At 38.8% G+C, this 25,725-nt stretch overlaps 1 protein-coding gene across 3 annotated transcripts in view; it reads right to left on the bottom strand.

The window, feature by feature from the left end:
* HACL1 (2-hydroxyacyl-CoA lyase 1) overlaps nt 1-25,725 on the bottom strand; it is a 39,025-nt gene that overhangs the window by 1,694 nt on the left and 11,606 nt on the right. For 2 of the 3 annotated variants that reach the window (XM_032332554.1, XM_032332543.1), the window contains 10 exons: nt 23,935-24,047; nt 21,617-21,752; nt 18,740-18,845; nt 16,579-16,662; nt 15,529-15,630; nt 12,669-12,823; nt 12,096-12,254; nt 10,426-10,533; nt 8,561-8,747; nt 5,494-5,547 (listed from right to left, as the gene is read on the bottom strand). In XM_032332554.1, the coding sequence (XP_032188445.1) occupies nt 5,515-5,547; nt 8,561-8,747; nt 10,426-10,533; nt 12,096-12,254; nt 12,669-12,823; nt 15,529-15,630; nt 16,579-16,662; nt 18,740-18,845; nt 21,617-21,752; nt 23,935-24,047 (1,183 nt within the window). In that variant the 3' untranslated portion in view covers nt 5,494-5,514. Of the gene's footprint in view, nt 1-5,471; nt 5,548-8,560; nt 8,748-10,425; nt 10,534-12,095; nt 12,255-12,668; nt 12,824-15,528; nt 15,631-16,578; nt 16,663-18,739; nt 18,846-21,616; nt 21,753-23,934; nt 24,048-25,725 lie in introns of those variants that run through there. The other variant, XM_032332533.1, reaches the window with a different exon arrangement.

Raw genomic sequence — 25,725 nt, 5'->3', positions numbered from 1 at the left:
TTCCTTGCCGAGCAAGGAGCCCGATGTGGGACTTGATCCCAGGATGCTGGGACCATGACCTGAGCCGAAGGCAGCCGCCCAATCAACTGAGCCACCCAGGCATCCCAGTACACTATATTTTAAAGCACACTGTGGATTTGTGTGTGTACGTGCTAGTGAAGTTAATATTCAAAAATAATCAAGTGAAGAAAACCATGAAAATTGTGAAAAATGATAACATAGGTAGGGCAGTGCGGAGAGAGCTGGAGTGGCTGGTGAAGGGTAGGGGGAGGCAGGGATAGCGCTGTATTATGAAATGGCTTTATGAACATGGTGGGTATAAATTTCAGTTCAAAGTACCCAAGTGTGAAAGAAATATTAATTTTTAGTAATTCAACTCAATTTTATCCTCCATTTTGCCAGGGTGGAAACTAATTCAGTCATGTCAGGGCCTCATGGCCCCGACCACCCCCTCCCACACTGCTCTAAGAACCGTTGAGTTTAGCTAATATCCAGGTATCAGGGCTGGGCTTCAGAGCCTTGGCAGCTGCTGTACCCACTGTGCGTCCTGGTTGGGAGGCTCTTTGTTGCAGCTTTTGTGATATAAACCCCACCCTCTCCAAGAAAATGTCTGTGATGTTTGTATTGCTGTATGCCACGTAGAGGTAGATTCTTCAGGAGTGAAGTCACAGAGGAGCCTGTCAAAAAGGAGCAAGAGGGCACAGGCCTTGGAAGACGAGGGTTAGGTGACTTCTGGGTACACAGACACTCAGCTGAGTGGGGGAGAACAATGGGAATTTACTGTGAACATTCTGAGTAGTGACAGAGGCACCACAGGGGGCTGTAGGAGTGCAGGGAGGAAGGGCATTCCCATGGAAGAGATGTCTTTTGCACTAGACCTTGAAAGATACAGCTGATTTCATATGGCAAAAATTGGTAGGTGTACTGTCGTGGCCGGCGTGACAAATCGACCAGGAACGTGAGGGTAAGAGGATGAAGAAAAGAACTCGAGAAGCAGAGAGATGGGGGCAGGAGGAGCACTGAGGAGGATCTGATTTCCTGAGCCCACCTTCCTCAGTGGAGGGAAAAGGGCAATTCCCAGCAACGCGCTGGAACCAGGGCATGAGCCGCACGGCTGTAGGTCAACCATTCCATAGACCCCACAGATTATTCTAGTGACCACTGATACAAAGAACAAAATTGTGGATAATGCCATCTCTGTGATTTCCAGGCCTGAGTCAAAATTTAAAGTGCTTCCTTAAACTTTGACACTGGAGATCCAGGGGTTTCTGGGTGTGCCCTTCTCTGCGCCCTAACTGGAGTAAGCATTCAACCTGGATTTACTATGGGTTCACTGACTGGCTAGCGTCTCTCCTGGAAAAGGCCTTGGAAGGGAGGAAAGATCCAAGACAATCCAGTGAAAACCAATAGTGTAGACAGCACTGCTTGTCAAATCTGAATCCAAGTAAGGTATACTTTTATTTGCGCCTTATCAACAGGAGGAATTAATAGGATCTTCAATTTCCTCTGTCCACATTACTCCATTATTCAGATTAGCAGCAGCAAATGCAACCAGGAATCAACAGATGATTCTGACTTCTATAACCTTTCACTCTCCAGTCAGCAGAGTCCATTTGATCAGGGTTTCTTGGTCATAATTCCCATTAGGAATTTAGCTAGTTTCCACCTTTCTTGATATATTCATATGAAATGCTAACTTAGTCACTCTAAGTTCCATTTGTTTCAGTCATGAGGCACTCTTCATAGGAACGCACTACTTCCCCATTGCCTAGCCAAGTGGCTGCGAACAGTAAAGAACAAAAACATTGCTGGATTCCATATTTTCATTTTCCTTTGGTGTGCAATAGTCCTACTGTTGCTTTGTAACAGAGTTGAGTTATGAGAGTCACTTCACATAATACGCTAAGTTACTTCAAATGCCGAAGTGTTAAATAACCACAGAAAATATCCACTGAGCTATTTCCAACCATCATGAATTCTCATCCAACTATTACTTAGTGAACACTTGCAGAACAGGTGGCTGTATAAAGACCTAAAATTGAGACACCTGGCTGGCTCAGTTGGATGAGCATATGACTCTTGTACTTGGGGTCATGAGTTTGAGCCCCACACTGGATGTAGAGATTACTTAAATAAATAAACTTAAAAAAAAAAAAAAAACCAACAAGGAGGAAGTAAAAGCAGAGGGATAGAGGGAGAGGGAGAGAAGACTCCCCACTGAGCCAAAAGTCCAACACAGGGCTTGACCTCACGACCCTGAGCATGAAACCAAAATCAGACACTCAACCAACTGAGCCACCCAGGGACCCCTAAGTGTTAATTATTAGACTAGGGAGTGCAAAAATGTTTTATCAAAGTAAGTTTATCAACCAATAGATTCATCTTAGAAGGACTTCTTCAACACCTTATGCTTCTAAGGGAAAATTCTTTTTTTTTTCAAGATTTAATTAACTAATTAATCAAATTTATTTGAGAGAGAGAGTGCATGCACATGCGGAGGCACAGAGGGAGAGGGACAAGCAGACTCCCCAACAAGCCAGAGCCCACTGTGGGCTGGATCTCAAGACCCTGAGATCATGCGTGACCTGAGCTGAAGTCACGTAATTGACTGAGCCACCCAGGCACCCCAGGGAAACTGTTTAAAGGAGACTAATTTCTAGACTCCTTTTATAAAATAAGCAGTCAATGGACAGTGTGATCAGAGGGCTCCTAGATTAATCTGGTCTTCAAATGCTCAGACTGACCTCTGCTGGATAGTCCACTAACACATTATTTTCTTCCCCTCTTGAGCTAAATATGGCTAGGGAGCAAGCATTTTCCCCGAACTATATCTGGTAGTTAGATTTATATAGTTCAATTCAAGATTATTCATCAAAGCTTCTACACTTCTTTTGCAGCAGAATCTTGTATTGCACTTGGCCACCAGAGGCAACTGTCCATGGGCAGAATAGGACACTGACGAGGTTTATAGGAGCTACCCACTCTCAACACTCCTCCTCATACGCTCTATGCTTTTATGCAGCCCAGGCTCTCTAGTGTGTACCTCAGAAGTACAGAAGAACATCTGCTGCTAGGGCACCTGGGGGGCTCAGTCAGTTAAGCATCTGCCTTTGGCTCAGGTCATGGTCCTGGGGTCCTCAAATTGAGCCCCACATCGGACTCTCTGCTCAGTGGAGAGCCTGCTTCGAACCCTCTCCCTCTGCTGCTCCCCGTCTTATAGCCTTTCTATGTCAAATAGATTAAAAAAAAAAGTATCTACTGCCTGGGCCCAAATTCAGGGGCTCGCTGCATAAAACCACAGCTCGCCACAAGTATCTCCTGGCCTGACATCTCAGAGCTGGAGTCCACTCTGCAGAAGTCACTTATGCCCCTAAGTAGCCAATGGAGACAAGTCTGATGCATATGACGCAAACCCGCTGAACTTTGAGATAAAGTCCTGTGCTCCAATTCATATAAAATGCAGATAATAAGAATGACCCTGAAAATACTTTTCCATTTCTAATATTCTTTTAAAATAATGTCTTTCTTGGGGTGCCTGGGTGGCTCAGAGGGTTAAAGCCTCTGCCTTTGGCTCAGGTCATGATCCCAGAGTCCAGGGATCAAGCCCCGCACGGGGCTCTCTGCTCAGCGGGGAGCCTGCTTCCCTTCCTCTCTCTCTGCCTGCCTCTCTGCCTACTTGTGATCTCTGTCAAATAAATAAATAAATAAATCTTTTAAAAAAAAATCCATTAAAAAAAATAAAATAATGTCTTTCTGATAACAAAAATTACATGATTAGTTTTAAAATTTTGTAAAAGAAGGAAAAAAGAGAAGAAATAAAAATTGCCTATAATTCCATCACCAAGGATATTAAAATCTTGGTTTTGTTGTCCCCATCTTTTTTCTTCTGTGTGTATATGTGTGCAAGAGTATAGGTGTACACCCTGACCTGTATCCATCCATTCTGCAGCTTGTCTTTTTCATGAGTATTTTACTGTGATGATTCCTCCATTTACACATACTCTTTAGCACAATTTTTATTTTATCAGGTCAACAGATCATAATATACCTAAGCAATGTCTTCTATTAAACACTGGCACTGTTCCTACACTATGATGAATGGCTTTGTTTATAAATATTTGACTATTTTACTATGTCTTTAGGATACACTCTCCAAATAGGCTCACTGAATCAAAAGTTAGGGCGTATGAACATTTTTAAGATTCCAAATACAAACACTGCTGGAATTACTCTCTGAAAATTTACCAATTTCAACTTCCACCATAGCATAGCAATGTCATCTTCATTTTACAGACACCCTCTCTGAGAATCATAATTTTAAAAGCGCTAAGTGGATAAGCGAAAATAAACTTTTTAGTCTAACTTAATGTTTACATTTATTCATACTCCTTCATATTTACTTATACTCATTTAAATTGTTTTTTTTTTGTTAATTATACATTCAAGCCCTTTGCTCATTCTTCTTTTAGTACATTAATATTTTTCTTAGTTATAAGAGTTCTTTAGGGGGCACCTGGGTGGCTCAGCCATTAAGCGTGTGCCTGGGGTTCAGGTCATGATCTCAGGATCCTGGGATGGAGCCCGGCATCAGGCTCCCTGCTCAGCAAGAAGCCTGCTTCCCCCTCTCCTACTCCCCCTGCTTGTGTTCCTTCTCTGTTGTGTGTGTGTGTCTGTCTCTCTGTGTTAAGTAAATAAATAAAATCTTTTAAAAAAAAAAGAGTTCTTTAAAAATTAAGGCTGTTGACTCTGTTGATCTCAATGTGGTACCCACAAACTAAGGTCTCTTAATCAAAGATACCCTAAAATTATTAGTTTGGGTACGGTATGACTTCTCCTTTAGCTCAGTAAGTTCTTTCCGGAAAAACAAAACAAACAAAATCCCAATTAGGTACAAAGTGATCAAGAGATAAACTGTGAAGTAGAAATAGCCTATGTACTCCAGCTTACTGAACATACCTCTACATTAGAAAATCCTTGAGAATTTTTTCTCAGATGTTTTTTAAAAAACATGTGACTTTGGGGCACATGGTTGGCTCAGTTGATTAAACATCCAATTCTCGATTTTACCTCAAGTCATGATCTCAGGGTCCTGGGACTGAACCCGTTGTTGGGCTCCCTGCTCAGTAGGGAATCTGCTTCTCCCTCTCTCTTTGCCCTTCCCCCTTCTTCTGCTGTCTAATAAACATCTTTTAAAAAATTAAATTAAAAAATGTGACTTCAAGAATGGATTTATGTAAAAGAATACTGATGTGTAACTCAGCAGTTAGGCAGTTACAATGCTATTATTTAGTAAAACCCTTTTCCACCTTTCATCTGTAAATGGATTATCTCTGTGGTAGAATACTTGCAACTTTTTCTGTTTTTAGTCAATTCTTTTACCATAAAATGTCATTTAGAAATGCTTTTTTATTTTTCTTTGTAATTTTTGACATTTTAGTAATTTTGCTGTGGAAAATAACATTCCATCTTACAAGAAAGAGAAAACTCCTCCAGACCACTCCCTGGCATCTTTATTTACATATTAGAGCGGGTCAGCCAGTGAAAATCCTAGAAAAAGAAAAGACAACAAACATTCAGTTAACAGAATTAATTGCCTCAAACTATATCCTCACTGTTTTCCTTGTTCTAAAATTTGAAAGTTCATTATGTCCACATTTAGGTTTGTCTTCGGTCTTGTGCTTTTCCCAAAAGGAAGCTAAAATTTCAGAGTGAACCTTGCTGTCTTGTCCTACAAAACAACTATTAACGGGAATCAGGGCACAAACAATAGAACTGGGAAGAACCAGAAGTAAAACCAAAAGAAGAAAGGAGATGAAGGAAGGCCAAAGAGGGCAAGCTCCCAAATCCAAGAACCTGGTTAAGAAGAGCAGTGCACAGAAGCCTTTCCCAGGACTAACACCATCCTACACAGGTGGCCTGGACATGGTGACTGCAGAGAATCAGGTCCTCTCAATATTGTAGCAGGAAGCAGTGAGCCTACCCTATACTGCAAACCAAAAATAAATGGCAGATAGACACAGAGACAATGAAAATGAACAGCTTGGAAACTACAATATATGTGGAATTTACTGAAATGAGGATAAATAATGTTGAAATGATAGATTCAAGAAATACAAGGATAATCCTTATGGAGTTAAAAAAGAGGAGACAAGAACTTGTATTTCTCCAGCAATACCTCCCCAAATTCATAGAGAACTTGGAGAATAGATCATTAGAAGCAGATCATTAGAAACGTGAATTCACGAGCAGGAATTCACAATTCATTAAGGCTTTCCTGTGACTAACACGGTCTCAAAACTGTCGTGTGTGTGTGTGTGTGTGTGTGTTCTGAATACAGCTGTTAAATACATTTGGTCTAATGTGTCATTTAAAGTCAATGTTTCCTTATTGATTTTTTTGTCTGGATGATCTATCCATTGATGTAAGTGGTGTATTAAAATCCCCTATTTTAATTCCCTATTATTGTAGTGCTATTTCTCCCTTTAGGCCTGTTAATATTTGCTTTATACATTTAGGTGCTCCTGTTGTGTGCATAAATATTTACAAATGTCAAACCTTCTTTTTGCTTTAACCCTTTATCACTCTGCAGTATCCCTCTTTGTCTCTTAGTACGATACCTGTTTTAAAGTCTGCTTTGTCTGATATAAATATAGCTATTCCAGCTTTCTTTTGGTTTCTGCTTACATGGAGTATCTTTTTCCATCCCTTCACTTTCAGACTGTGTGTCCTTACATCTGAGGTGAGTCTGCGGCAGACAGCATCTAGATGGGTCTTCTTTTCTTACTCACTCAACCACTCCTGATTGGAGCATTTAGTCTATTTACGATAAGGGAATTACAAATAAATACATACTTATTGCCATTTTGTTAATTGTTTTCCAGCTGTTTTTTGTTCTGTTCTGTTCCTTTCGCAAAGTCTCTGATATCTGGGTTTCTTTTTTTTAAGACTTTTTTTTTTTTTTTTTTGAGAGAGAAAGAGTACATATGAGCAGGGGGAGGGGCAGAGATAGAGGGAGAGAAGCAGACTCCCCACTAAACACAGAGCCCTATCTCAGGATCCTCATACCATAACCTGAGCTGAAACCAAGAGGCAGATGCTTAACCAAGTGAGCCACCCAGGTGCCCCTCTGATATCTGATATCTAGAAAAATAATTTTAGTAGATTTTTATATATTTTATAGTTTCCAAATTAGTTAATTTACATTTAACTGGTTGCCCAGGCATCCATTTGCTATTGGTCTACTACCTTATTCAAAAAAGTAAAAGATGGTACCTGGGCGGCTCAGCTGGTTAAGCATCTAACTTTGGCTCAGGTCATGATCTCAGGGTCCTGTGATCAAGTCCCACATTGGACTCCCTGCTTAGTGGGGAGTCTGCTTTTTCCTCTCCTTCTGCCCCTCCTCCCTGCTCAAGTTCTCTCTCTCAAATAAATAAATAAAATCTTAAAAAAAAAGAAAGAAAAAGATGTTGCAGCATATATATGTATAAAGAACCAAGACAGACACTTCTTGAAAAAATGATCTGCTCTGAAAACAGTGACTGATATACAAGGTATGAAAGACAGGGATAGAAGAGAGGGGAAGTGGCAGGACCAGAATCAGAGCACAAGATTTAGTATGAAAAGCAGCTTAATCTGGGATGGGAAAGGATCACGCTACACACCCTGTCATTTATTTTACTGCTATAATCTACACTACAGCTTTGCTAGACGCCAAAGTAACCAGTTTTGAATGTAACTGCACATATCTTTCTATTACGGTCTTATGCTCCCACTGTGCTTCCTTTGCATTCTGCCTTCTAGCCCCTATGGCCTTCTTTCAGTTGCTCAGACTTGTCATGCTCCTTGCTGCTAAAGAACCTTTGCTCATCTCTTCCCTACCCTCTTTGCTTGAGACTGTCCCTACTTCTATTTCGGATCTCAGTTTAAGTGCCAGTTTCCCTCAGATTTCCCCTGTGACCCTAAAATAAATCAGCTTCCTTGGTAGTGTATTTGTTCAGAACTGGGTGCCTTCCTTCAGAACAACTGCTTCACTCTGTTGTTATGTGTTCAGTTGTGAGGTGACTAGGCTATTCCTCTCCCCTACTGGTGTCTAAGCTCCACCAGGTGAGGGCTGAGTCTGGGTTTGCTCATCACACTATTCCTTTTTTTTTTTTTCTTTTTTAAGATTTTATTCATTTATTTGACACAGAGAGATCACAAGTGGACAGAGAGGCAGGCAGAGAGAGCAGGAAGCAGGCTTCCCACCGGGCAGAGAGCCCGATGCAGGGCTCAATCCCAGGACCCTGGGATCATGACCTGAGCCGAAGGCAGAGGCTTTAACCCACTGAGCCACCCAGGAGCCCCTCATCACACTATTCTTAACAAGTAACCCAACACACCTAACACATATCTCAACAAATATTAATTGAAAAAACACAAGAAAGTGCCAAACACATTATTTATTAAGTGCCAAACTCAGAGTTTAGAAAGAGCTCTGTGAAAAGAGTGTTCTATCTGCTAGATACTTCTGGGGATAGGAGGGGAGATGCATTTCTGATTTCTGCTTAGCAACTGAATTTACCTGGGCTTTCCGTGTGGCTTGTGGCTCAATCATGATGTTGAGAAGAGAAGGTTTACTTGTGTCTGCCAAGCTCTGCTTCAGTGATTTTTGGAGTTCTTCTGGTGTTTGTACAAAATATCCTTTGCCTCCAAATGCAGTCATAACCTGTTCATAATGTGAGTTTGGCAGAAGACAGACTGGAGGAGCCCTAAAAAATTAATAAGTCCATAGAAAAAAAGCCATTTTTGAAATAATTTGTGGAAAAGTTTAGGCTGAACTCAAAGGCATACTTTTATGTCCAACACTTAAACAAAGATACCAATACACTGAAATTTCTATATATATATTTTAAAGATTATCTGTTTTGGTGGGGAGGAGCCGAAGGAGAAGGAGAGAAAGAGAATCCTCAAGCACAATTCCCGCTGAGCACAGAGCCTGATGTGGGGCTCAATCCCAGGACCCCAAGATCATGACCTGAGCCAAAATCAAAGAGTCAGAAGCCCAACTGACTGAGCCACCCGGGTGCCCCTAAAGTTCCCATATATTTTTTTATTGTCTATACAGCAATGTCCAATAGGACTTTTTGTGATGATAGAAAAGTTTTATATTTATATCTGTGCTATCCAATATCATAGCCACTAGTGATCAAGTGCTGTGAGCACTTGAAATGTGACTAGTTAAAATAAGGAACTGACTTTTTCATTTAATTTAAATAGCCACACATGGCTACTGGATACTATACTGAACAGTGTGAGCTATGCCATCAACTACCAAAAGAAAAAGAAGAAAAAAGGAATGGTTACTACAATACAGCATATAACAGCAAAATGAGAAATTAATTCAGTGAGGCATAAGCAAACATACTCATATGCTGCTCCACCCCCAGGCTGAGCAAATTCACATCTCATACCCCATGGTCAGCTAAGCAACTGTTTCACTTTTTTTTTTTTAAGATTTTATTTACTTACTTGACAAAGAGAGAGACAGCAAGAGAGGGAACACAAGCAGGGGTAGTGGAAGAAGGAGAAGCAGGCTTCCTGTCAAACAGGGAGCCTGATGTGGAGCTCGATCCCAGGATCCCAGGATCATGACCTGAGCTGAAGGCAGACACTTAATGACTGAGCCACCCAGGTACCCCAACACTGTCTCACTTTGACTCTACCGTGAGATAATTAAGAGTTTGTTAAGTAATAAAAAGAAGGAAGACCTCTGGGTCATAAATATTAACATTCATTTCCACCACAGGGTAGTAGTAGTAGAAGGGCCAAGGACATTTTTCAATAAGCCCTTTCATTAACAAAGCTTAGACATCAAACTTAATCAAACACCAAGTCTTTAGTGGCTCACTGATCATAAGTTATTTACTGAAGCACCCTATCATGCACTGGGTATTTTTAGTTGTTGTTATTTTTTAAAGATTTTATTTATTTGGCAGAGAGAGGCACAGCGAGAGAAGAAACACAAGCAGGGGGAGAGGGAGAAGCAGGCTTCCTGCAGAGCAGCGAGCCTGACGTGGGGCTCAAACCCACGACCATAGGATCATGACCTGAGCTGAAGGCAGATGCTTAATGACTCAGCCACCCAGGTGCACTCATGCACTGGGTATTACATGTAAGTGAAGAATCACTAAATTCTACTCCTGAAATCAATATTACACTATATGTTAACTAACTAGAATTTAAGTAAAAATTTGGAAAAAAAAAAAAATGAAGCACTCCATTATGAATGGTTGTACAAAGAGGAGACAGGGTTCCCGCTCTTTAGAGGGGCTGACAATATAAGTAAACAATACTCATACCACAGAAGCACATTCCAATACAGCAGACTCTTTAGAGAGATTAAAATAGATGAGAGAAATTAAATACACATTATTCTGGGTTACTTACACTGCAGTAGCATCTCCAAATTTTAACATTTCCTTCCAAGAATCTGCATCAAAACCTTGGTAAATACCATTATTATTCACCACCAAAAGTACAATAGGCAAGTTGTACCTAAAATTGAAAGCAAAGTATCAAGGAAATCATTCTTCGTTCTAGAGCAGTTTCTTTTCTTCAGGCTGAAATTTTAACTAATAAATGAGTAGTTTTCCATAAGCTTGCTTTGTAATATTAGGGTAATGCTAAAAATTAAGTATTTGTTATCCTAATAAGGAACCTCAAGTCTTTAAAAGAAACATGGAGTTGCAGAAAGGATGGAGATCAGAGGTTGGCACACTTGGTTCTACCTCTACGAACCTGTGGACTTCACACAGCTTTTCTGAACTTAGTTTTCACAGATCGAGGTGTTAATAAGAATGACACTTTCCATATTTAATATTCTCTGAAGCACCACTTCTAGATGGTGCCCAGAAGTACTATTTGAAAAATATCTTTCTATTTACTGAACTCCTCATAGATAACCAGCACTTGCCAGATGCTGGGGGAAGTATACAAATGACTAGCATACATTCTCTTCTCTCAAACCACTTCACTCAAAATTAGAAAAACATTTTATGGTTTAACAAATAGAGAAAAAGAGAATACTTAATAATGAGCTAAACAGTATTATAAAGACAAAAAAAGGATGACTAAACTTTACTAATGAATGGCAAAAGATGGGCTTTATTTTCTACAGCAAATAAATAATTTCTGAGACCACGTGTTAAAAAACCAAACAAAACTGCACACTGTTACATAACGGGATTGTGGTAACTACTTGCTCTCCATGCTCAAGCTCTAGAAGGCTCTAGAAGGCCAGCTTTCCCATAAACCATCTTGTTGGTGTTTATCACCTGGCTGTCAATACAGACACTCTAATAAGCATATACTTTCCCTCTGATCTTTAAAGTGTTGTATGCCAAAGCTTTGAAAGGCCCCAAAACATAATTTACACACGAGCTCTAAGAAGAGGCCAGGCTAAGAATATAGAATGACTTTATCACAGTTTAAATAACTAGGGAGAAAAAAAATCCCCATACTTACAGAGTAGGATCTACAACAGCTCATGAGTCTCGCCATGAATCCTCATAATGAGAAGCATAATGTGAGCAGCTCACACTGAGTGAGCAGGCATCTCAAGTTTTACTGAGATTACCTCATTTGTTACTCACAACTGTCCTCTAAGGTAGGAAATATTACTACTCCTCTTCCTATTTTGGAGGAGACTAAAGCTTAGTTAAGGAACTTAACCCCCATCACCCACATCACTTGGCTCTGATGTGGTCAAGTGAGTATTTAAATCCAGGCCATATGATCCAGAGGCTGCACTCTTAACCACAAAGCTCTGCTGTCTCCCTGCAGAAAACAAGCTTTTCTCAGACCAAAACTTTCTGCAGTGATCTCAGAACCACCTCTCACAGTTTTGCAGGTTTGGGTATGTGTAGTCAAGGGCCATGAATACACTATCCTGGATGAGAAAGGCGCCAAGGTTACTTCATGCCAGTATTCTTGGGACACAGCACGGAGCTATGTACAAGGGCCCTTGGCACATGGTGAACACCTGGTAAGCATTTGTTAGGTGAGTGAGTCTTTATGTGTAATTTTTTTATCTTTTGGAGAAAGAAATGCTGATTTACCTGCAGATGGTTTCCACTTCCATGCCAGAAAACCCAAATGCACTGTCTCCTTCCACACAGATGACACGCTGCCCTGGGTTCCTATCTTTAGCCACTATAGCAGCTGCAATGGCAAATCCCAAACCAATTCCCATTGTTCCAAAAGTACCAGCATCAAGCCTGTTGGGGAACAAAGCTAAAATGAAACCCTCTGGGGCATGCTGATGGTGGAGGTGGCACAAATCGAGTCATATACACGTGTAAGATAAAGAGCAATAAAAACATTCTCTGTCTTTAATATAAAGCTTTTAGATTGTGAGGAACCAATTGGGCAAGGATAAGCAGAATGGGTGGAAAAGTCTCTCATAATTGCTTGGAAGACTATGAATATATCCTTGGAACACTAAGTATACAAATTATCACATGATCATGAAGACATATCAAGCATAAAAACTCCACCAAATCTTACCTAAAAATACTTTTAGGAAATATGTCCTTATACACTGAACACATGCAATTCTCAAATATTTTATGAACCTACACTACTATAGCTTCCAATTTAACATATTATAATTTCTTCACAGGAAGCCTCACCTGTGACGAGGAAGGTAGTTCTGAATCACAGTGCGTCCAATATCCATAGTATTTGCTCCTTCACTTACCACAAAACAGTCTCTGGGTAGTTGTTCTTGAACATGGTAGAATACTGTGTAATAATTCATAGGCAGAGATTTTTGGGAAGCTAATTCCTAAAGCATTTGAGGGAAATATAATCAAATTAGATTGAGATACAGTGAAAAATGAGCAATGTCAATAAGCTACTATCCAACTTATTTGGAAATAGGCAACAAGAACGAGCTATGAGGTTCCCAAATGGCCACCCTGAGAAGCTAATGGATCTGTGAACAGGCCTGTGGGACATGCTAAGGAAAAGGGGGCCCAGAGACCCAATTTTGGATAAAAATAAACCAGAGAATAGCTTTCTTCCTGGACACCCACCAGGCACATTAGCATACTAGAGTCAGACAAGTCCTACAGTAAAAATAGCTGGAAACACTGGGTTAAACAAAACTGAACAGTCTTATATGAGTACTTTTAGGGAAACGCTGCATTAGAAAAAGTAAAAATTTTATTCTAGAGTATTTTAATCTGAAATATGCCCTTAAACTTAAAATGAAAAGGAAGTCAGGATTTCAGAAAATCTGAAAATCTGGTTCTTCTCCACATGCTCTGGAGAGTAAGGGGATATGCTTCACCCTCTATTCCAAAGAGTCTCTGAATGGAGCAAGGTGAGTACCTTTGTCTAGCCATATGCCTTCTAGAGTGGAGAGAAAGCCAGGTGAGGCTTCAGCAGCAACAGCCCCATGTGCTCCCAGCACTGCCTCTTCACCTGCACTATTCTGGCCTGCTGGAAATTATATGTCAGATGGATGAGGCTCCTGCCTATACTCCTGCACCAGGAAGAGAGGCGAGTTCCTTTCATCTTAAACTAATATGATTCCTAGGGAAAAGAGGGATTAATCATCACACCATTCGGGAAAACAGCATTGAGACTGGCTCTTGATAGAAACAGCCACTGATTAAAATTCCAATGAAATAAAGAATCATGTATAAATAATTCTGCTAGTTTTGAAAATGTTAATTTATTCCAAGACATCTGGCATATTAGGGAACAATATGAGTATAGCTCAAATTTCGTATTTGCTTATGCAGGGTTCTGTCAGTGAGAAACACTACATGGCCACAGAAAACTGCACCCAGCTGAACCAAGATACACAGGAATACACAAAACATTAGAAAAAAAATCAAGAACAACCTCTCTCACGAAGAAAAAATTCTACCTATATACAAAGACTCTAAACAAACCACCACATCCTGCAGAAGTGGTTCATTTCACTGCTAATAGTGGAGGATGTGGTGATTTCCACACATTATTCAACTTCCAAAGCCTTTAGGCATCAGGCAAAGCCATGAGTGCAAATGAGAAAGTTGCAAAGTCATTTCCAGTAGTGATACAAAAGTTAATCTGAAAGGGCCATAAATGGTCTCCACCAAAAAAAAGAAAAGAAATGTGAGGTGATGGATGTGTTAATGAACTAGATGGGGAGGGGGGGGAATCCTTCCACAATGTATATGCATATCAAATCACCATGATGTACTTTTTTTTTTTCTTAACATATAATGTATTATTTGCCCCAGGGGCACAGGTCTGTGAATCATCAGGCTTACACACTTCACAGCACTCACCGTGGCACATACCCTCCCCAAACAATGTACTTTTAAATATCTTACAATCTCATATGTCAATTATACCTCAATAGAGCTAAAATTTTTTTTAACAAGGAAAAAGAAGGGTGTACATTAGATCAAATTTTCCATTTTGATGAAACACCTATCCATTATACATGCCTGCTTGAAGGACTTTTATTTATTTATTTATTTATTTATTTATTTGAGAGAGAGAGCGCAAGCATGAGCATGAGCATGACAGGAGAGAGGTCAATGGGAGAAGCAGACACCTATTTATTTATTTGAGAGAGAGAGCGCAAGCATGAGCATGAGCATGACAGGAGAGAGGTCAATGGGAGAAGCAGACACCCTGCCGAGCAGGGAGCCCGATGCGGTACTTGATCCTGGGACTCCAGAATCATGACCTGAGCCTAAGGCAGGAGCTTAACTAACTTAAGCCACCCAGGCGCCCAGACTTTTATCTTAAAAAGTAGAAAAATATGCTCCAAGATTTAAGATTCCAAAAGATCTCTTAACTGTGATTTGGTGCCAAGGTCAAACCAAGGAGAGTGAGCTCTAACCATTCATATGGGTTCTTACAACTTTCTGTCCAATGTCAGATTGGTCTCCTCCTACCACTTCACACTAACTCAACAAGCTGCAACCCTTCTAACGCCTACTTCCACAAGAGACTTCAAGTCTTCTTCAAGAAAAAGAACCACATTTATTGAAATATATATTTCTTAACCATTTATCATGTATAAAACTTTGCCATTTTTATTTTTGTTTATTTATTGAAGATTTATTCATATATTTTAGAGAGAGAGAGAGAGAATGCATGGGCATGCATGTATGCATGCAAGTTGGCGGGGAGGGGCAGAGGAAGAGAAAGAATCTCAAGCAGACTCCCCACTGCATGCAGAGCCCGAGTGGGGACTCAATCTCAAGACCCTGAGATGATGACCTTCGCCGATACTAAGAGACGCTTAACCAACTGAGCCACCCAGGTGTCCCTCTGCCACTATTTTTATTAAGTTGCTATCTTAGTATTTCATAAAATTTTTGAGAGCTGTGCCTCTAAACACTTTTTCCTGTGAACCCTGTGGTTTTTACTGTAAGATTTTATATAGTGTGGTGATTTTAGGAATGCATAGGTCATATTATGGCAGAGCTAACTGAGCCATGAACCAAAAGTGTTCTTGAGTTTCTGTGACTCTCATATTACCTTGGATGCAGCTTCATTGCTCTTCATTTTTTCTCTCAGAGTTTGCCACCAGCTGCTCTCTGGAGGATACTGCCATGGTGTTTTATTAAATTGTTCTAAAAGCTAAAAAACCACAGACTTTTTACTTTTTGAAAATAAACTTAACTCATATTAATACAACAATCTCTTATTAAAGAAGACAATACTGCTATAATATGCTGCCATTCAAGTCACTCATCCTGTTTTTCCTCTAGGTGGCTAACAACTTTATAGCAAAATGGAAAGCTTTAGTTTGAGTCAGTGTCGACTTCCACCAGAAGTTGGGATTTCCATAGAACACAGGGGAAATGCTACCTTCTCCACACCTCACAGGCAGGGGCTTTTATGTCCTCCTCAGCCTTTGACACTAGGAGAAAAATCACAGACTCCTTGTGGGGAGGACAACAACCCCAAATATCCAGGGATTCCTGAGATAAGACCACATGCTCCAGGATGTTTTAATATGTGATTGGAAGATGCTTCATAATATTATAGGACTATGATTAACAATACCAATTTGTATCCAAAATCGAGTAATACATGTGACTATATTCTATCTCCTGTTACAGTGAAGTATATAAATTATGTACAAATAAAAAGAATCTGGACAAGTCACTAAGTACCATTTGAAGAGTAAAAATTCTCTTTATTGCCTAAAGAAATACTTAAAATTTTCCAGTACATAAAGACATTTCTTGGCTGTAAATTCAGTTCCTCTGGAAGCTGTATTATAATTTTTCAGACAGTTAAATAGTACTTAGTAAATCACTGTTTGCCTACTGAATGTCTTTAAGTACTCAATCACCTTCCAAAAATGCTTAACTTACTCACATAAAAATGATCTATATACAAGCAGTTGGATTTAGTGAGTTCCAAAGTTATATTTAAAAATAGCTTTCTATCATAAATTTTGTTTAAAATAGATATTAATATATGTGTCACCAAGTGATTCTAAGGTTGAAACATTTTTAGGAACTAACTATTCCCTAAAGGCCAATCCCAATAAACTAAAACTTAGGCAAAAGCTCTTACCTGTTTAGTGACAGCATTTGTGTCTCCTAGCAAAGTCACAGCAGGCTTTACATTATTCCCCAATTCTTCTGCACAGATATCAACCTAAAAAAGAGAAAAAGCTTAAGAAGAAACCATGCTTATTCTTAAAAGTCTTTAAGAGGTCAATTAAGGCTGAATAAATGAACTGAAAATTTTATATTCAGGAAATTTTGTTTTTTAAAGTACGTTCCAGACCCAGCATGGAGCCCAGTGCAGGGCTTGGATTCATGACCATAAGATCAAGACCTGAGCCAGTATCAAGAGTTGGACACCCAACCAACTAAGCCACCTAGGCGCCCAAAAAATTTCTTTCTACGATTTTATTTATTTTTTGACAGAGAGAGAAAGCCAGAGAGAGCACAAGCAGGGGGAGCTGCAGGCCAAGGCGGAGGGAGAAGAAAGCTTCCTGCTGAGCAGAAAGCCTGAGGTGGGGCTCGATCCCTGGGCTCAAGACCTGAGCCAAAGGCAGATGTTGACTAACTGAGCCACCCAGGCACCCCAGAAATTTCTTAATAAAAGCAAAAATCCACGTAACTATGCATATCACAGCTAGGACAGAAACCTCATCATCTTCTTTCATTTTAATATCAACTCTGTAGATTTGGGTATTGTTCTATTAAACAGGAATGCATCTGACTTGATCAATTATAGTTCTGAATCTAATCAATAAAAAGGTTCTACTTAATTAGACTGGAATTGCTACTTAGAGTGGTTCTCAAATGTGAGCTATCAGAATCACCTGGTAGGTTTGTTAAATCACAGATTGCAAGAGTCCACTTCAGAGTTTCTGATCTCAGTAGATCTGAAGTGGGAACCAAAAATATGCTTTTCTAAAAGATTTCCCAGATGGTGCTACGCTGCTGGTCCAGGGACCACATTTTTGAGAACTACTCCTAGGATAAGCATGATTACTTACCATTTACCCAGACGCTCTATATCTGAATGGCTGTGGGCAAGTGAAAACAGCTGTGCAAGGACTTGTGATTTAGCCACGTCAAAGGGGCTACACTTTATTCTGTACTTGGGTGGGGGGTAATAAAGAGGTGGTAGCATCTTCCAGGTAAACCCAGGTCTTGTTTATTTGCAGTGTTAGTTTTCCATAGCCCCAGGGGGAGAGGCACCATTAGAAGCTAACTCCTTAAAAAGTAAAAGGCAAGGGGCACCTGGATGGTTCAGTGGGTTGAAGTCTCTGCCTTCGGCTCAGGTTGTGATCCCAGGGTCCTGGGATCGAGCCCCGAGTCGGGCTTTCTGCTCAGCAGGGAGCCTGCTTCCTCCTCTCTCTGCCTGCTTCTCTGCCTACTTGTGATCTCTGTCTGTCAAATAAATACATAAAATCTTTAAAAAAAAGGTGGGGGGGAGAAGACAGCAATTGTAGCTGGGTTATCAAACACCATACATAGTCTCTGTAGGGAAAACAGGTTCATATTGCACTACATAGGCAGCACCTTCTTTCATTTTTTTTTTTTTAAAGATTTTATGTATGTATTTGAGAGAGAGAGAGATAGCAAGAGATAGAACATGAGCAGGGGAGAAGCAGGCTCCCCACCAAGCAGGAAGCCTGATGCACGGCTCAATCCCAGGACCCCGGGATCATGACCCAAGCTGAAGGCAGAGGCTTAACCCACTGTGTCACCCAGGCAGTACCTACTACACCAATAAGGAAAGTGGCTTAGAAAGAGAATCATAATGATATAAGAACCATTAAAGGGAGGTCAGAGTATATTCCACTCTGTTTGGTGACAGGTAAAAGCAGCATTTAGAGATTTCCAATCAAAGGTCATTTGAAAGATCTGGCATCTAAAAGGCAACTCCAATCTCTAACCAAGCTGAATGTTTTGTTCTAATCTACCATTCCACTTAAACCCCTTTGTGTACCTTTAAATATACTTGAGCTATGAGGAAGAGGCAAGTTTTGCTTTTCAAACTATTTAAAACTTGATTTTGAAAGGTTTTTTGGTTAGAAGCAAAGCAACATATTATGTTTCATAGGCTTGAAAAGGCAGCTTACTTTGGTACCTGTAATTATATTAGACAATTTATAAAAATCTACAAAAGCCAAGAAGAAAGCAGAGCTGATAATAGCTGAGGATAACAATAAATCACAGATAGCTCTGATTTTAAATCTCTCTGCTCTGAGTACCTGGATAAATTTCACATCTGGCTGGTATCTTGGAGGCAGTCCAAAGTGCAAAATCCAATTTAATCTGGCACCAAATAATACAATTACATCAGCAAATTGCAAAGCCCTATTAAAAAGAAAAAATCTGTTATAATGCAGAAAGTATATCTACATTTCTGATTTGAATTATTCTAAAATTAATTTCTAAAGTACTTGGAAAAGTTAAATAGTCTGGAGCTTATTTTATTTTAGCCTTCAGAATCAGCTTCTAGGGTAAATGTGATCTTTCATACCAAAATAATTATGAAACCATTCTACTTAAATAGTATTCTAAAAGATGAAAGAAGAAGAAAAATATTATAAAACTATACCTATTTCATTGTTTATTACTTTTTTATCATTAAAAAATGTAAGTCTTCTGTAGATAATTCTCTGTAAAATAGAAAAAGCATAAAGAAAAAGAACTTCAACCTATAATACTATCAACTTAAAAGCTATTATTAATAGCTAGCATATTTTCATCAAGTCTTCTTTCACTGCAAGTGTATTTTTACATAGTTGAGCTCATTTGCTATAGTACTGTCTCATGTACTTGTGCTTATTACAACCATCTTCATCATTAGGTTCTTCTTAAAATTTTGACTTGTGTCTGAGCTCTCTTTCTCTTTCTCTCTCTCAGTTGAATAAATAAAACATATTAAAAAAAAAAGGATGTGCAACCTAGTACTTATAAATTATCCAGCAATTGAGAAAAGTTAAAATAAATTTGGTATATATGTTCTGCAAAGTATATAGCCTTCCAAAATTATATTTAAGGGGTGCCTGGCTGGCTCAGCTGGAAGAACATGCAGCTCTTGATCTCAGACTAGTTTGTTTGAGTCCCAAGTTGGATGTAGAGATTACTTAAAAAATGTAAAATAAAACTTAGAAAAAATAAAAATTTTAAGAAGAACCTAATGATGAAGATGGTTGTAATAAGCACAAGTCAGGGGAGGGCAGAGGCAGAAGGAGAAACAGACTCTCCTCTGAGCAGGGCCCATGAGCCCAGCATCATGACCTGAACTGAAGGCAGACACTTAACTGACTGAGCCACCCCGGCGCCCCTGGGTTACACATCCTTATGCTTGAATCTTTTTTTTTTAAATTAACATATAATATTAATTATGTTTGTATAATAATATACTATAATATAATATAATAATTATATATTATATATATTTATCATTTTTCAGGCAAGAGGAACCAGAAAAGGGGTCCCTGTAGTCTGTGAAGGGTATGGGAAAAATCCAGTATTCTTTTTTGTTTTTCTTTCCTTTTCTTTTCTCTTTCCTTCCTTTCTCTCTCTTCCTTTCTTCTCTCCCTCCTTCCTTCCTCCTGTCCTTCCTTTATTTCTGTTATTTGCCCCAAAGACAGTTCTGTTTGTGCAGTACTATAAGGCAGTGGCAAGAGACTCCTAGGAAGGATGGGTGTTGGGGGTGGTCAACCTAGAAAGAAGAGAAAAGAACTTTCTAGTTCTGGGAATGAATCGGCATATGGCTGGGGCTCATGCTTGGGCTGTAAATGTGCACACATACCCAAAGGAACATAGCAAGGGCTTTGAAGCTGAACTGACCCTGGACCTAATGCCTCTAGCAAGACAGAAAGACAGACCTTGCAGTCTGAACTTAACCAGGCTAACTGCCTGCTAAAACAAACAAAGTCAACATTCTACAGGATATGTAAATATGACCTAGAATCTTAAAACATAATACTTACAATCTAGGATATATTCCAAAAATACTCAATATGCAAAAGAACCAGAAAGATGTGCCCAATTCTCAAAAGAAATGAATAGACTCCCATTCTGTGATGACCCAGATATTCAAACTAGTAAACAAAGGCTTTAAAGCAGCTATTATAATATGCTCCATAAAGTAAACAAAAATACTCTTCAAATAAATGAGAAGATAGAAATTCTCAAAAGAGAAACATAAAATATAAGACAAAAGTATTGAAAATAACTAAACAGAGAACATAGCATAAAGTATAGAGATGTCAAATCACTATGTTGTACACCTGAAACTAATGCACCATTGTATGTCAACTATACTTCAATTAAAAGATAAATACAATAAAATATAATAAAAATAAAAAGAATATTTTGTATAAGAAATTTCTAATAGGGGTGCTCGAGTGGTTCAATCAGTTAGGCATCCAGTGCTTGATTTTGGCTCGATCATGAGATCAAGTCCCCTGTCCAGTTCCACGCTAGGCATGGAATCTGCTTAAGATTTTCTCTCTACCTCTCCCTCTGCCCCTCCTCCCTGCTCACTCTCTCTAAAATAAATAAATAAATAAATCTTTAAAAAAAAAAAAAAAGAAAAGAAATTCTAATAAGCTACTTAAAGATAGAAAAAAAAAAGAGAGAGAATTGTACAGATATTCATGGACCTATGGGACAGTATCAAAATGTCTACTATTCGCGTTATCCTAGGAAAAGAAAAAGAGATTGGTGTAGAAAAAAAATCTGAGGAAATAATGGCCAAAAACTATAAATGTAGTGAAAGATACTACTTTACAGACTGAAGAAGATCAGAGAACAGGATAAACTAAAAGAAAACCATACCCAGATACTTAATCAAACTACTGAAAACCAAAGATAAAGGAACATCCTGAAAGCAGCCACAGAACATATTACATATAGGGGAGCAGAGATTCAAATGACTACAGATTTCCCATCTAAATCCATGAGGGTCAGAAGGCAGTGGACAACATCTTTAGAGTGCTGAAAACTCTAAAAAGAAACTGGTGTGCTTAAAATAACATTACAGAATTTCCCCTAGATTCACTAAAGTCACAAAATAAATTAGCCCAAGATCTGCCAAGCCATTGTTCTTTAAACTCTAGCATGCCACGCACCTGGATCTGGCAGCGCTCACACAGTATGGGTGGTTATCAGGGATGACACCCTTTCCCATGGGGGTGGGCAGAAATGGTAATTTACACTGCTCCACCAATTTCCTGAGAGCCTCCTCTGCATGGGCATAAGCAGCACCTACAATGAATGCAAATGTATTGGACAAGTCAGTTATGCTCCAGGCACTGTGACTCTTAAAGCAACTCACATGAATTTCCTTTCAGAACTTCTCAGAGAATCTCTTGTTTATACAGGGCTTGCTCACACTCAAAACAAACTGTGACTATGGTTTTTATCTTTGGTATTTTAAAATGTTTAAGAAAACAACAGTGCTAAGTTCCTCCCCCAAAATATTCTCAATTATTCTGAAGGATGTCTACTACAAAACAAAGTTGCATCTCTTCTCTCTTCCTGCTCTCAATTGTCTGTCCTATGGTTCCTACTGACTTACTACTCACAATTCTTTAAATACAGTATCTTTACTGACCAGCCCAGGTGGGCAAGGAAGGACTTTGCTCTGACAGAAAGAGGCCCTCTCTAACCTCACACGTTGCTCCCTACCATCAGCTAACTGCATGGAAATTCTAACAAGAGACATTTAGTTCATTCAGATTCAACATAATGCTCCCCCATATAAAAATATCTTACAATCTTTTCTCATACATGTCAGATGAAAAATAGCTTTTTTTCATCCAGAAAGTTTCCTTGTATTCTCTTGCCTCAATATCTTTGTCCACCCAGTTCTCTTCCTGGACTTGTCCACTCAGTGACCTATCATCCATTTTCAAGGTGTAGCAGTGTCATCTCTTCCAAAGAGTCTTTCCATGCTACCTACACAAATAAATTGTTGCTGCTTCCCTTGAGAATCCACCTCACCCTCTCTATACACACCACATGGGTACACTGCACTTATTTGTTTCTAATATATCTCGAAGTAGGGACCGTTATTCCTCTACATAGCTTACAAATGTTTTCTGTAATCCCCACCTTATTGTAAGTACTCATCAAATATGGGGTAAAAGAAGAATGAAAACTAGCATCTACTGGGTTCCTTCTACCAATCTTATTACTTAATCATAACCACTCTGTTGAAGTTAGTATCTCTGTTTTACAAGTGAGGTAACTGAGACTCAAAGTAGTTGTTTGCCAAAACCACAGATCTAAGATAGCATATAGCTGCATTCGACTCAGCTCTGACTTGGGTTTTTTTTTTCCTGCTGTCCACCATTTTCATTAAAATTATCTTTGGTTTCTATGTAGTTAGTTCCTTAGTAGTTGATAATTGACTAGCAGGGTCATGGGTGACTCAAGGCCCCCTCAGTTCAAGAACATATAATGGATATTAAAATAACTTGCTGACAGGAGTACAGTATTTCCTCTCTTAGGAGAGAGCAACTTGACAATAGGTACCAAAAACCTTAAAATATGAATTACCTTTTAATTTAATTTTCTTTCTGGGAATCTATCATAAATCCTAAATATGGAAAAGCTTTAGCACAAACATGTCTGTCATAGTTATACTAAACAAACAAAAAAAACTGGCAAAGTTTTTTTCAAGTATCTTTAAGTATCTCTCAGTGAAGTATCTCTCAATGAAGTATATACATGAATATCCATGAATAGACCTTAAAATTATATTTAGGAAAAAACTTAAGACCATGAAGAAATGTTACAATATTAAATGAAACAATTAGAATATAAATAAAACTGTCTATATGGTATGATCACAATATATGAAATATAGATGCAGAAATGACTAGAAATATTACATGTTAAAAATAGTTATCTTTTTTTTTTTTTTTTTAAAGAGAGTGCAAGTGAGGGAGGCGAGAGGGGCAGAGGGAGAGAAGGAGGGGGAGAATCTGGTTCTGCTCCACGCCCAGCACGGAGCCCTTTGTAGGGCTCAATCTCATAACCCTGAGAGCATGACCTGAGCCAAAATGAAGAGTCAGATGCTTAGCCAACTAAGTCACCCAAGTGCTCCAAAAATAGTTGTCTTTGGATAAAGGGATTTCTTCTTTCTAATCATCTGTGTTTTCCAATATTTTTATAATGATCAAATATTATTATTATAATTGAAAAAACATTTTACACGTAAGACTGAAGAAACAGAATGGGTGGTATCTCTTTAAAAGAGCGAGATCTCTGGGCATTCTAGAATAATTCTATGATTTTGAAATTAATAACTAATCCTACATGAAAATAACTCATACGCCAATTTCAAATATTAGATATGTTCGTAAATAATGAAGATAATTTCTAAACAGAATCAGCATTCTTTCAATGGCATAGCAAGATTTAGAGTTCCATTCACTGCTACCTTTCCCGATGATAAGAAGGGGCCGTTTGGCATTTCTAATAACAGATGCTGCCATGTATACAGCAGAGGTTTCTGCCATACTGACAGGAGGGGGCATGCAGCACTCCACGTACCTGGAAATAAAGAGGCCAAGTTTTAAACCTTTTACTATGAAAATACCAAATATCTAAAAGGTAGGGAAAAAAATAGTACAATAAACTCCACATACCCACCATGTAGATTCAACAACTAATATTTTACCACATTTGCTTCACACATACACACACCCACATGCATATAAATTTGTTTCCTGAACCATTTTAAAGTGAAGTATAAGCAGTTAAAAGCTTTTCCATGCAGCTCTAAAAGATAAAGACTTTCTCCTATATAACCATAATGTCCCTACCATACCTAGTAAATTAAGTTACTCCTTAATACCATATAAAAACCAATCAAATCAGTAATTCATTGACAGGAAATTTTGAGTTAATGGCTCTATATTGTAGTAATAGTTGTTGTAAGAACAGTAAAAAAACATACTCAGAGTCAGTGTTTAATACTATATGCTATTTAATCTCATTTAATTTTTCAAAGCAATGAGGCCAGGCACTACCATTATCTCCATTTCACCATTGGGGGGTGGGGAAGGAAACTCAGAAAGTAACTTGCCCAGGGTCCCCAGATGGTATGTGGCAGAGATTGAACTGACTTAGGTCATTCTGTCTCCAAAGTCCATGCCTTTAACTATCTCACTGGGAGAGTCAGGATTTTAGAAATATAATATGCATTAGGAAAAAAAAATTTTAAACTGTCATAGTTAAGTATTTCTGGATGTCTTCATTTATTTTAATTAATAAACATCACACACTGTACAAAATTTGAGCATATAAGACAAAAAAAGACATTCACTCTTTACAAAAATTTTATCTTTTTTAACCTTTTAAAAACATTTTATTTATTTGAGAGAGAGTGTGTGAGCATGGAAACAGAGAGGCAGAGGGAGAAAGAGATTCCCCACTGAGCAGGGAGTCCTATGTGGGGCTCAGTGTGGGGCTCGATCCCAGAACACTGGGATCATGACCTGAGCCAAAGGCAGATGCTTAACTGACTAAGCCACCCAGACACCCCAACCTTTACAACCATTTTAAAGAAGGCTTACAGAGTTAATTTACCAGAGATTCAGCTCTGCTTCCCTCCCCCCCAGTAATACTTTGTCATGTTCAAGTATTATGCAGCACAGATGTCCTTTTTGTCTGACTCTCACAAAGAGAAACAACTCCTTGGTATACTGAATATACAGAAATGCACACTGTCTCTCTGCAGTCACTAGAGAACCACTTGGCCCACAATAGCAGTAATAAACTAAATGGTATCCAGGGTGATGTCTTAACCTAAATATCTATCCTTATCAGAGGCAACTTAGATACCAGTGAAAAATGCTTCTTATACTTTTTATTCGCTCAGTGTTTATTTAAGGAATAAAGGAATATGGAAACTCAGAGTAACACCTGAGTTGGAATATTTTTAAATCACAGAAACAGAAAGAAAGACTAAAATTTTCTATGCTGAGTCCTAAATAATTTTTCATTGGTCATATCATCTCTTGGTTGACACTGTGAAGACACTGAATAACCTCTACCACATGAATGGGGATGTATTACTTACAGCCTCTGGAAGAATAATTTCAAATGAGTGTTCAGGAAGCTCTAGTATTTGACTTAAAAATTAACCCCCAAATAATTACTAAATAATACCATTTTAATTAGAGAATTAAACCATTTGGCCAGGATTTAGTTTAATCATTAAATTGTC

Source organism: Mustela erminea, chromosome 1 (genome assembly GCF_009829155.1).
Source record: "Mustela erminea isolate mMusErm1 chromosome 1, mMusErm1.Pri, whole genome shotgun sequence".
NCBI classification, from domain to species: domain Eukaryota; kingdom Metazoa; phylum Chordata; class Mammalia; order Carnivora; family Mustelidae; genus Mustela; species Mustela erminea.
This window is presented reverse-complemented; position numbering and strand designations above follow the sequence as displayed.